Raw genomic sequence first — 13,479 nt, forward strand, 5'->3', positions numbered from 1 at the left:
ACATGAGCTGTTAAAGCCTCACTACTCTTTTTCATAGACTATGCCTCATTAATAAACCAGAGGATATTAAGCTGCAGTCTAAGTAAACAGCCTTTGTTTGTTTAGCTGGAAATATTAGCTGGCCTTCAGCATAGACAGAGACCACACGGCAATTCCTAGAGGTGTGCAATGGTTACTTCACAAACAGACCTCCCTTTTCTAATCTGCTTGAATTAGGGTCAAACAGGCCACAGCAGGAGTCCCTATCCAGTGGCTCAGGGTAGCTTAAACCATACGCTTTTATCCTCTTTCAGATGAGAACACAAGGCACTGGAGGCAAGTTTGAGCATTTATTTATTTTTACACTTAAATATTCTCTTTAAATACAGCATTATCACAATGAAAAGAACCGAAAAAGGTCAAAAAAATGCAGAGGACCTGACAAGCTTTGGATTCACACTGAAAATTCCACCTGTATAGTGTGTGAGAGGAGACTGGAAAAGTCACTATTTAAATCTGAAGAGGAGCAGGAGCTAGAACCAAAATATCTCTGAGCGGGAACAGGCAACAGCTCAATAGCACCAGAAGTGAGATGGGCTGTTGGGTTGACGACATGGCTAACAAAAATGGTTTAGGAGGAGACAGTGCGGTACCAGCGTTAGTGTCACAAAGTGGGGTGGGGGGGTAGGGAGGGAAGAGGCCAAAATGCATGTTCATTAGTTCTTGGTAAAAATAGAATAAATCCTATTAGTTCTTTGCTTAGTGCCAGAGCCCCCATCCAAACTGCTGCCCCAGGCTGCTTCTGTAGTTTCATTTAAAGCAGTCCAGCCTCTGGTCATCCTGCGTATTTCCACATCACCAGAAGGCCCCAGCCTAGCTTCATTTGCTTCTGTAACAAAGGGTTTGGATACAAACCAAGAAGGGAACTTTAGTATCAAAGATTTTACCTATTAAATGTCACCAGGCAGAACCACTCTCTTTCCCTCGCAGAGGAGAGCTGCCCGGCTTCTCATAGGAGCAGACCACATCTCCAAAGCCCTTACAGATACAGGCAGCAGTCAGTCTGGCAAATGGCCAATCCAGTTACTCAACACCTGAGCAACACACACAGCCAGATCAGTTGTGTGAAGTGGAGGGAGTTGTCCTACTGGCGCAGGTGACGATTACTCCATGGGGGGCTGGGGGGTGAGAAGAGCTTTAGTCTTTACCTGTGGGTTTAACTAACCTCCTCCTACTCACTGGCAGCACCATCTTGGAATGCTGGGGGGGGGGATTCTCCCCACTAAAGGCTTCAAAGGGATCTGCCAGGAAAAGGTGTGAATGGTTCATTCCTGTCTCTGCTGGGTACAGGTCAGCCAAAGGGTGAAACTCAAAGCACTCAGTAGCACAAGAAGCTCCCTTGCTGTCCTACTGCAAGAATTACTTTTAAAGCCTTTTAATCTTGCTGTCCCAGAGGAAGGGGATTGGCTGTGGAATTAAGGCAACAAAAATGGGGGGAGGGCAGTGTTTGGGCTGTCTACAGGAGATGCCCAGCTGTGGGGCACCAAGTGCAAGATTCAGCAGCCCGGTCAGGGACCCACTTTTGAAAGGACAGCTGCCCTGGGGGTGGGCTGGCCAGCTCCATCTATTCTACAGCACCCAACTTTATAGCTCAGAGTGTGGAATTTGGAAATAGAGAATTTAGTGATTTCATTTGTTACCAGGGGAGGGGCACAAACCAGGGAGAGAAGAAACATCAGCACCTGCACCAGTGTGAGCTGTTCTTGTCCATTTCTCACAGTCACGTTGATGGGGTTGTGCTCATAGCCCCAGCAGGCAGGCGAGGGGACTGCGTGGTTGATGTTTAAGGATACATGGAGACTGAGGCCTGAGGAGGTTCACAGTCTAAACCACAGAGGAAAAGCCAGTTTGCTGAAAACAACGTTTGCTGCACCAGGAAAAAGTCAGCCAGCAAGTGGATTTTAAATACCAGTCACCAAAACACAGTGGGCTCCCGAGTCCTGTTCACCTAGAGATCCAGCAAGGTCTTAACATGTAGCCAACCCACCATCGTATCCTTCCAGCACAAGTAAGTGCTGTAGCTACTTACTATTGGAAGGGAAACTCTTAAGAAACCTGTAATGGAACAGAGTGACATGGACAAGATTGTTGTGGGAGCCTGGCAGGCTCCATGCATCTGAAAGAGAAGGGGAAGGTATTTCTACTCTCCGCAGAAGTTTAGTGCTGCAGTTGTGCTGCGTCCTGGCCCTTTAGAGAGTACAGTGCAGAGAAATACAACTGGGTTCTCCTTGGGCCAAGAGAATGAGGGGACTCAGGAAGGGGTCTGTACCAGCTTTTTATCACAGAAGGAAAGATGCCTGTGAGGTTAGGGAGAAAAGTGCTTTCACTACCTGCCTGGAAGGCAGGGTTGATGGGCCGTTAGGACAGAAATTGTGGCAGTTTTGAGAAGATTTAGTCTTTTCCCAAGTCTGGGGGAAATGCTGGGGCTTATTAGAATGGTGATGATGTGCCTCCCTGTACCAGGCTGGGAGGCAAGCCCAGAGCACAAGCACCTTCTCTGCCATCAACATATTGCACCTTTGCGATCTCTGCTGAATTCACAGACAGCCCTAGTAGGGAAAGGGCCAATTTCTTCCAACAACTGAAAGATTTGCTGCTCACTCAGTCACCCAGGGCTGCAATTCCATTGCACGCAAACCTCTTGCCCTCCAGTTTAGACTGAGCCAGGACAGGGGATTGCTATTAAGTGACTGGGTGGCAGGAAACTTTTTTTTTAGAGGAGCGTATGGATCATGTTCTTGGTCCTCCCCGTCCCACTCCACTTCCTGTGCAATTAAAACAGAAAACATTGACATGATTAGGAAACAGTTAGGTAGCATCCCCCCACCCCCATCTCCACCATCCAACGATCATACTTCCACAGAGAAGAGCAATTCCGTTGGAGGAGCCCAGGTCCAAACAGGGAGCTCCCAGAGGGGTTTGCCACAGCCCAGCACAGGGACTGTAGTGTCAGTTACAGGCAATGGGTCACAGAATGGCCCAGTAAACATTCAGCACATTTAAAAAATAAAAAAAAAAAGTCGGGGGGGAGGGGGCAGGACAAAGTTACTGCCAAGCAGGAGACTCTAAGCTGGGTGTTGGTTTGTAAAATGGTTGCATGCCGAAAGAGGAAACGTAACCAGTCATGGGGGATGACTGATCCACAGAAAGCCATCTCTCTGGCGCACGGTAAGGGTGAGCATGGAGAGCCCAGGCTGTTCCGCTGCTGGGGTGGGGTTCAGACAGGAGGTTCCAAGGGCAAGTGCTGAAGCAGATGGCATGGTAGGAATGTTGTCAGTTTCACCTGGGAGAAGCAGGATGGAGACTCTGCCACACGAACACATTCGATATCACGGGGTGGGGGAGGCGGGGGGAAGCAACCACAGAAAGACGTCCCTGCTGCCCCGCAGGCCAAGTCTGGTGCTCAAAGGGGAGGAACAAGAGGCAGCTTCGCACTATTGCTTATAGGAGACAGACACAGATTCACATAGGATGGTCCCTGTGGGTGGGGGGGGAGGGGGGAAGAGACACACCCAGTTCCACAAATGGGAGGGAGCTCAGCTGAGCCTCCTCCCTCATCTGGCACATGGAGCAGCACCTCCAGTGTTAGATGTGGTACCCCACCCTCTCTGAAGAGGGAGCCTCTCAAGAGACTGCCACAAGCGCTTGGTTTCATTGGTTTTCTGTGAAATCATAGAAAGCAGCTCGGCTCCCACCCCCGATACCAATTAAATAATCCTCAGCGGCTACTGCCACTCGATAAAATATCTGTCAATAAATAGACATCAGAAAAAGCTCCTGGAGGGGCCAGGGGCTGGGTCACACAGCCAGGGCGGGCCCCAGGGACCGCTCCTCCGGGGAAGGCAGCTCACACACTCTCTCCGGGGCCTGCTCCGGTCCAGACGACGGAGCGTTTGTACGGAACAGAGGAGCTGCGGCTGCCCTGCAGCTCTCGTGGGGTGGGGAGGGCTCCAGAGACAAGGCGGCTACTTTCCCTGTCTCTGTCTTGCTTGGGGCCACGGCTCTGCTGCAAGGCACCAGCGAGGCCACGGGGACGGAGAAGATGCTCAGATCCTTCTCATTCGTGTAAGGAGAGGGCATCTCCGACTCCTCCGTGCCACTCTCCCCCTTCACCCCCAGCACGGACCTTTGGTCCACCTGGTAGTACAGCACTGGCCCATTGTTCAAGTAGGACTGGTCACCCCCAGCCGAGGCTGCGTGCTCAGTGCTGTCTGCGAAGCACAGGACAGACGAGCCCGGAGGGAACTGGGCTTGAATGAGGATAGGCGTGGGTAGGCCTGGACACAGCCCCTCAGGCACAGCCAGAGGCTCCTCAAGGATGCACACTCCTAAGCTCTCTATGTTGGTGCCACTGGAGTCTTCCTCAGCCTTCAGCCTCTCCAGCTCCTCCGCCGTCTGCAGGTGCATGACAGCTGTCTCGTTCTCTGCCATGAACTCCTGGAAGTCTTGTGTCTCCGAGGGCTGCGTTCCCAGCCAGTCGTTGCCGGAGCTGTGCAGAGACTCCTCCTCCAAGGCCTGGGGCCGGCTCACCTGCCGCTTGTTCTCCAGCTCCAGCTTCATGATGGTGTGGAGATAGTGAGTCCGCACTCGGATGGGATTAAATTCTATTCGCCCGGCCATGTTCCCACAGCCATCCCTGGAGCAGCCACATGGGAAGGACATGCGATCCACCTGTGAGTAAGGGGAAGGGCAGTGAGACTGTAGCTAACAACAGGGGGACATGGCCTGGCATGAGCACCTCTCTGGCTCAGACCTCAGCTAAAGGAAACATGCATAGGGTTGTGTCTGCCACCGCACTATAACAAACCATTAACTGGCCCATAAGTGCAGCTCCCACCCCCCGTTACCTCGCCAGAACCCCTGAGGCTAATGCCTGGTCCTTCCTGGAGCTCCACATCCCCAGCCAAACCTGGGGAGTGCAAGGTGACCCTGCGGCATCTGCCTGCCTCTTCCCACCTGAGCACGTGGCTAAGAGGGACTGACAAGTGATGGGGTGGAGGGCACATTGCTGTGGCTCTCAGACAGGGGAGGGACTGGTGGACAATGGCCAGCAGATGCACTGCTTGCTCCCCCTGCACCCAGCCAAGGACAGCGTGGCTAACCAGGAACCCCCTTCCCCACCCCCCTAGGTGTCTCACCATCATGGGAACAAATGCCCAGTGAGCAGGACGGGTCGGGCCACCCTAACAGCAGGTCTAGCCCTTTACTCATGAGAATCCAGGGGTACATTCAGGGGATCCCTGCTTTGATGCAAGGACCACAGGTGTTTGGCAGTGATGGGGGGAGCAGGAGGTCATCCACTTCTTACTCCCTGTCCCCATTTCTGACCCTTAAATCCCAAACTGCCCACTCCACCCCCGCTGCTTTAGTTCCCCCCTATCCAGGAGATGCCATCGGTGTGCTCCATGAGTCAGCCAGCAGGGGGAGCCAGTGCAGTTCATAGTTCCTGCCACATACCTAGGCAGTGTCTGGTCCCAAGCCCAGATCTCATCAGGATCTGATTACTGGCTCTTTGCAGCCACCATCTCTGTCAGACTGAACAAGGGGTTCATCTCCATGGGCGGGGGTGGCAGGGAAGGGAAAGGAAAGGAAGGGATGACATCCCAGCTAACAGGGAATCTTCTTTCCACCTAACCAGAGGGGAGGGAGAAGCTCAGCACAGGCCAGTGCTGCAGACCTAAAAGCTCCCACACAGCCTGGGATGCCTCCGATTTGCAAGAAGGGGCTGTTACCACCTTCAGTTTGGGAACTGTCCTGCACAGCAGCCCCTGGAACCAGGCAGATGCAGGTCTTCTCTAAAGGGTAGCTCCCATCCTCCCCTATCCTGCCCTGCAAGCTCAGCACTGGGGAGGAGCCAGAGACTTGGCACAGAAATTGAACCCACAGCCTTTGAGCCTAGAGACCAGCCAAGCCAGAGAGGTGCTCCGACACAATCCAGCACGGATCAGGCCAGACCCTGGTGCTATCTAGAGCTGCCCCAACTGACCTGGCATTTAATTCCAGCTTGGCTGCAAGCGCAGGCTTCGGGGTCGCAGTACAGGCGGCAGTCACAGCCACATTCCTCTCGCGACAGGCGGATGGCGCGCAGTTCCTGCTTCTCCTCAGCATCGATGCGGTGAACTCCGGAGGCCCTGAGCAGGGCTCGGCGCCGCTTGGTGGGCAGTGGCTGCAGAAAGAAATAGTCATCCACTTCCACGTTCTCCACATCAATGTCGTCGTCCGACACGTCCTCCAGGGTCAGGCCGTCTGCCTCCTCTGACTCCACTGTGCCGTTCTTGGTCAGCTGGGGAGACACAGGCAGAGTTAGTCCTTGGCTTGGGCCCTGGGCACGAGGCCTGGCGCTCTGCCCCAGCACACACCTGGTGAGACACCTGCTAGCATTAGCTCCTGGAGAAGCGATCTGCCGGGAAAGGGAACACTCAGTTGGGACCACGCACTTAGGGACCTTCAACAGCAGCAGCAGATGCTGAGACAGATCCTTCCTCCCAATCTCCCCCTGCACGATATCATCTGACTCAGTCACCTACTGCCTTGTCCCCACCCACCCAGAGGCCTCAAGTACTGCTGGGCCTGCACCCGCCCCTTCGCCCCATGGTTATTATTACAGCCAAAATGCCATTTCACTCAGCTGTCCAACACAACTGGAGCAGGAGGCAGGGGACTCAGCCCTCAACAGGACATCAGCTTCACAGAGGGATCTGAGCGAGTCAGCCAGCATGAACAAAAGCCATTGCCCGAGTGGATTCTCCACCAGGCCCCATGTTTTCCCCTCCTCAGACCCTTGCTAGGCTAGGCCAGGCAGCTTTCAGCCCTTCAGCTCACAATAGCCCGCAGAGCATCCTCTGCGCTGACCCACCGGGGATGTGCTGGGGCAGGAATTCGTGCTCAGGTCAGAGGAGACATGCTGCCCTTCTCCACCCTCTGCAAACGGGGAGATAAAAGGAGGCCACCGTGTCTTAAAATATCTGGCCCCTCAGGAGAGGAGCAGAGTGGAGCAGCAGCAGCACTCCCACGGGCCGGATGCAGCATACATGGCATCATCTGTTTGAGAACAGGCAAGTCAAGTGTCTCCCAGCTTGCTGTGGTTGAAAAGCAGCTAAGGTGCCAAGCCCCGACACCAAGGATCCTCAAGGAAAATCAATGCATGTGGCTTCAGCAGTGCAACCGACTTATAGAGATACAGCTTCTGGGCTGATGCGGGCCCCATCCCTCCACCCACACACCAGGCCTCCTCCCCAGAGCAGCTGAACAAAACCTGAATCCTCTGCCCCCAATCCTCTTCCATTACAGAAATGACAGACACCCTCTGATGGGGCCGACAGGAACAAAGAGCCAAGTAGTGGCTTCTCTTTCATTCCCTCTGCTCCTCAAACCCTTGGAAACCGACAGTACAGTGTGTTCTTATGGCCAAGGCTCTTTTCCTCCCCATTTCTATTTTAAATGCAGAGACTCAGGGTTCCTAACGCAGGCATGATGGAGAAGCTGCTGCTGGAATACGTGACAATACCCTAGAGGCTGCTGCTTTCATCAGACAAGCCACAGGTTTGTGAAGGCAGAAGGAAAATTCCTGAGAGACACATGATGCAATAACTCCAGCTTAATAACGCTCATTTCAGGAGCCATGGAGGTCAGAGCGACTCCACCTTCATTCTCTGCAATCCAGGAGGTTCCCCGCAACAGATGGCAATTCTATAGCCCTGCTTGCCACTGGCGAAGTACTGACGGCTCATGCCAGGTCCCCAGGATCACAGTCCTTTTCCCTGGGACAGGAGCAGCACTGGGGCAAGGGACAGGGGTCTGGTTCCAGTCCCGTGGCTGTAAGTCCACTGGCTTCCTGCTCGTGACTGCGTTGGCTGCAGGTGCTCTGCAGACCCCAGCTCAGCTGCCCTGTCTCTCTGCACCCGTTTGTCTGCCCCACATAATCCACCCTGCAGCCACACGCCCCAGCAGGGGAAAAGCCCTAGTTTGAGGTGGGCACTTTAAAGGCTGGATGGACGTGTGTCTGTTTGCTAAGCAGGTTGCCATGGCAGCAAGAGGCTGATTTGAAGGGCTAGCTTTGCAGACAGACATGTCTGTTCGGTAACGGAAATCCAATCTTTAGGGAACCCCCCTACTTCCTCCCCAGGGCACAGGCCAGGTACTCACCCACTGGGGATAGCATGCCCCACTGAGTGAGTCTTCTCTCTGCCTCAGCTCTAGAAGCTGGATGGAAATTGGGCACGTTTACAGAAAACCTAGTGTCAGGCTGAGAGAGGAGGTTTAGCTCCAGCCAGGATCTTCTCTTAGTGTGCCAGGCTGCAGCCACACCACTGGCAGGATTCTGCCAGGCCGCGCCCATCATAGATTTGTTCACTCTGGTCAACACCCACAATAGAGACATGTAAATGACTTGAGACAAAAAATTACCTCTGGCTGCTCCCTAGGAAGCTCAGTCATCCATCCCCACATCTGGCTCTTCCCAGCTTGGGTCCCAATCCCCTCAGAACTCGCTGTCAGATATCCACCCCCCACCCGCCGCAGGGCAGTTGCAGTCCAAGAAGGGGCGAATAGTGATGTCCGATCTGCCTTCTCCATGTCAATAGCGACGGAGGAACGCAAGATTGTGCCTGGTCTGGAGAAAGGCAACCAGGCGCCTCTGTCCATCCACTCTTGCAATGTGAGGACAAGAGACATTCAGCGATGGCGGAAGATAGAACACTTTAAAATGAGGTCAAAAGAAATCCTGTTCACACCACACTCAGTCAGTGGAACTCCTTTCCAATCAGATGCCATTGATACCAAGAGCACAAATAGGATTAAAAAAGGACTGCATATTTACAGTGATGGGAATATCCAGAGTTATAAGAGTAAATATTAAAAAGATCTCTGCCCTCCTGCTTCAGGACTGAAGTCAAACCCTTCTGCTACCGGGGTGGGGGGCAGGTTAGGAAGACACTTCCTCTGGGGGCTGCTTATCACATGCCTTCCCAACTGCTGGGTTTCATGCACCATCCTTCGAAGCAGCTGCTATTGGCCAGACAGAGGATCCTGGACTGGGGATTCCCCCAGCAGTCACTGAGCTCTTATGTGCCTTTACCCCTCCTGCTCCCCCACTCTCTGTCAGTGATACCTTCATTTTCTTGGCATGGAGTTTCTCCTCCTTGAGGTGCTCCCGGAGGATCTCCCGATGATTCACTTCCTGTTCCTGGGCGAACTCGCACAGCGTGTACCTGCGGACGGAGTTGTGGCGCTGGGCCATGCCCAGGGAGCTGCCCCCTTGGCTGGGCACGCTGGTGAAGCCCTGGCGTCGGGCGAAATAGTACACGGTCACCTGGTCGAAACGCACATTCTTCCTGCGCAGCTGCTTCTGCCTCTTCAGGATGGATGTGGCTGAGAGCAGAGAGAAGGGAGCATTAGACACAGGGTGAGAGCATGGGATTCTGGATGGACCCTACTCATGCCACAACTGCCTCCAGCTCTTCCACAACACGGCAGAAGCATGGACCCTGGCAGGTTTGCTCCGAGTTCCTGATGCACTGGCGCCTGAAAAGACTGATCAGCTGATTTGAGGTACAAGGATGGGAGGGCGAGGGATAAGCAGGATGTTTGCATCCATCAGGACTGGTGGCCAACTTCCAGAGCAGCCCATACCCTGCACCTCACTGAGGAGGAATTCATGCGTGGAAGTGCTTTACTCACCCTTAGGGCTTTGCAAGAATTATGTTCAGAGGACCCTATTTGGGGAGTGGGGCAAGGGAAGCCAGTCCCAGGAATATGGACACACTCTCTGGCTGTAAATGTCTGATAGGGTTAGAAGAACCATGTGAAGGGGAGAAATCACATTTCCAGCTGAAGATTTCTGGCAAGTAAGCCCTAAAATTCCTTTCACTGGAAACACTTATTCACTCTTGCTCATATTTTATCAGTTTATTTACTTCATCCATAGTCAGAACCACCAAGTTTTTTTTGACAGCACATTCCCCTTCTCTGACACCGCAAGGGGTTTACCACTGGGAACAGGAGCAGCAAGGCTGAAACTGAAGAGGCAGCAGACATGCAGAGAGAGGGGAGAAGGCAGGAGAGCAGAGCCAGAACAGGGTTGATGGCTTGGCTTTTGGGCCACTCCAGGAGACCTTTCAAAAAAGGGGAAGAGAAAAATACCTGCCAAATTTTTCTGTAAAAAAATATCAAATCTTTTTAATAATAATACAAGGCAAGCAATTTTCTAATCCAAAATATTTTTTTTTAAAGCGAGTGGATTTAAAATAAGCTAAGTTGATAGTGGTTTCTTTAGAGGGATGGTAAATTTGGGGCTGGAGGGGAATTACGAATTTCTAATTCCTCTGATCCTTCCCGACCATTGCCAATACTCCCAGCATCATCACGTTCCTCTGGAGCACGGATTATCTTTTAGGGTCAGGTGGATGTATCACACATGCCTGAATTCACCCACTGTTGGGGAGGGGTGGAAGCTTGGGCAGCGTAGGAGGGAATTGGACTTTCTCAACGTCCATACTGAATGTTAAAGCATCCCTAGAGAGTCTCAGGGAAATAAATAATAAAAATAAAAGCACCTCAACTGTGCTCTTGGTTGGAGACTGTTTGTCATGCACCCCTCATTTGCAGTCCAGTGTCAGGCAAGGTCATCTAACTGAACCCAGTGTGAGAAGATGGAAGGGCAAAGACCAGATCTGTCCAGAGAAAGTCCATTTGACTATGTTTTCAGCCCATAAAGTATGGGCACCACATCTCCCTGGATGCGATTTGCACTTGTCTCATGCTAGTGAGACCAAATTGTGAAATGAGCCAGATGCTGGATCCACCAATGAGGTCAGACAAATGAAATGCCACAGAGCGGCTCTGCAACTCCCCCTCCCCCAGCTCAGCCACTCACGTATGAAGCCCATGGTGCTTGGGGGGTTGAGGCTATCGCAGCTGTCGGCGCTGTCGCTGTTGGAGATCTCATCATCCGAGTTGGAGACGGGCGAGCCCACATCCACATCTTCAAACTTCCTCTTGAGGCTGCCGCTGGCAATTGCATCCATTTGTCTCTGGCTCGCATGGAGAGCCAAAGAGCATAAAAAAGGAGAAGTCAGCTGCAAGAACTCCACCACCAGCCCCAGGGCTATCGTGCAGGCTCAGCGGGTACCTGGGGATAAACAGGGAGCATGAGGGAGAGAAAGTCAGCAATCCACCAGCACCAAGCTACAGCCCCTGAGCTTACACCGAGGCACCTACAGGCCGTTGTACAGCAGCCCCCATCTCCACAACATGGACTGCTGCAGTGGTTGCCAAACACCTTCTTGGAAAGGGGCTACTGGGCTGAGTCCCTAGCAGTTGCTTTTCCAAGTTAGGGCATCAAGACCCCTCAAAACTTCTGGTTATAAAGCACCAGTAACATCACACTGCTTGAAAAGCAGCAGAGTGACAAACCCTTAGTGCTACAGTGATGTGTATGCATTAAATGATAAGCCAACACAGGAAGCAATAGAAAAGGCTAAAGAGAACTCTGTGCCAGGACTCCAGCAAACTCTGCTGCTCACAGGTACCATCGACACCCCACTTGGTTCTGTCATGACACTTCTGTATGAGCCAAGAACATGGGAGGGTTGGATGCTTCCTTTGCTACAGACTTGCCAAGACAGAAGTCCTGCATGGAGTTTTAAGTAATTTACGCTTAGATGCCAGCTGGGTTTCCTATTCCTCAACATTTTACGTCAGACATGTGGTCCGATACACTCAGCTGACTGGGAGAAAAAAGTCTGTCCCTGCCTTGTGTGTAGCATATGGTGAGGAAAAATGCATGCTCACAAACCACCAAAGGAAGTTGGACAGGAAACCTAAATCAACCAAGTTTCATATTTAGAATCAGCTGGACCTATGCTACTGGGGTGATGGTGGCCAAATTAGCACAGAGGAACCATATCAAGAATGGTTCAGAAGAGACTTCTATTTGAGACTGGACTAGATGACCTCCTGAAGTCCTTTCCAAGCCTAATATTCTATGATTCTATGCTAGACTGTGAACAATGTTTACCACACATGGAGGCGTACAAGCTATAAAGACTTAAAAAGGATTCCACAGAAGAGGTAACAGGATCAGACAACCCTACCCAAGTATTCTTATTTAACCATCTCTGTCTAGTCTGCTCTGCAACTATGGGAGAATCTCATGCTTAAAACAAGTCCTAGGGTCAGATTGTAAGCGTGAAGCTAACACAAAAATGGAGCTTTACATGAGTCCCACAGTAGAAAGAAAGGCATATAGAAAAGGCATAGAACTAGGTAAGTTCATGGAGGACAGGTCCATCAATGGCTATTAGCCAGGATGAACAGGGATGGTGTTCTTAGCCTCTGTTTGCCATACGCTGGGACTGGGGCAACAGGGGATGGATCACTTGATGATTCCCTGTTCTGTTCATTCCCTCTGGGGCACCTGGCATTGGCCACTGTCAGAAAATAGGATACTGGGCTAGATGGACCTTTGGTCTGACGCAGTCTGGCTGTTATGTTCATATGGCACATGTTTAGCTGAATATCAAGCTCGATAAGAGTAGATGCCTGTAGCTTCCACAAATACAACAGGGCCTCTATTTTACTAAATAATTGGGGATTGAAGAGTTCATGAAATTGGACATCTCAAAATAACAGTACGTTTAGTGCACAAGCTGCCATCTGGTGCACTGCATTGTTTTCTTCTTGTCCTTCAAACCATTGCAAAAGCAATTTCCAAGTCACTGGGATGTCCACTCGTTCTTCATTGACATCCCTTTCATGATGTGATTTTTTCCCCCCATTGGGGAAAAAACAGTTCATATAACTGGTGGTATAAAAGATTGATTGGGTTTGTTTTTTTGAACACCAGTCAAGATTCTGCTATACCCAAGAACACAGTTCCCAGCATCACATCATGAGACATGTAATAACTTACTGCAATTTGAGTGACTCTTCTCAGGGTGTAAGTTTAAGAAAGTCACACCTATATGTAAGCTTAGATCAGTTTTCAAACCTATTGAAACTAGTGTAAATCCCTGCATAGACACCCTTATTTCAGTTTAAGAGTGAGTGACTTATAGTGGTTTATTTTAAGTCAATTCCTAATTGACTTAAGCTAAATGAAAATAAGCCTGGCTGAAATCAAAATACAGGAGTTTTCACAGCCATTTGCGCCGGTTTAGCTAAACTGGTTTAAAATCATCCCCTTTAAGGTAAAACACATTCAATTCTCCCATGCAGACAAGGCCTTAGCTTAGAAGTGGCATCACAGAAAGCCAAGGGCTCCTATACACAAAAGCAGCCATGATTCTATCAAGTTCTTGTTTTAGGATCCAGTGAGAAGACAAGTGTAACAGGTCACAGGTTTATAGGGTATTTGCTAATAGCGGTAGGACTGAGTTGAATGCAGAGAAAAAGTAGAACCAGCTGCATTGTTCTTGGCTTCAGCCCTGTCTTCCCAGCTGA

General features: G+C 51.2%; 1 protein-coding gene across 2 annotated transcripts; it reads right to left on the reverse strand.

Annotated features, from left to right (window-relative positions):
- Positions 1-315: 315 nt before the first annotated feature.
- CSRNP2 (cysteine and serine rich nuclear protein 2) lies at positions 316-11,167 on the reverse strand. Of its 2 annotated transcripts, XR_004374550.2 has the most exons (5): positions 10,913-11,167; positions 9,149-9,408; positions 6,026-6,322; positions 2,879-4,710; positions 316-2,804 (listed from the first exon to the last, which is right to left on the reverse strand). XR_004374550.2 is itself a non-coding variant. In XM_032786850.2 (4 exons), exons 1-4 carry the CDS (start codon positions 11,061-11,063, stop codon positions 3,838-3,840), a joined length of 1,581 nt encoding a protein of 526 aa, XP_032642741.1. In that variant the 5' UTR covers positions 11,064-11,167; the 3' UTR covers positions 316-3,837. The 2 variants fall into 2 exon arrangements, 1 of the variants encoding a protein (XP_032642741.1); XM_032786850.2 differs by having other exon boundaries at positions 316-4,710.
- Positions 11,168-13,479: the final 2,312 nt, after the last annotated feature.

The sequence above is a fragment of the Chelonoidis abingdonii genome, chromosome 26 (genome assembly GCF_003597395.2).
Source record: "Chelonoidis abingdonii isolate Lonesome George chromosome 26, CheloAbing_2.0, whole genome shotgun sequence".
NCBI lineage: Eukaryota > Metazoa > Chordata > Testudines > Testudinidae > Chelonoidis > Chelonoidis abingdonii.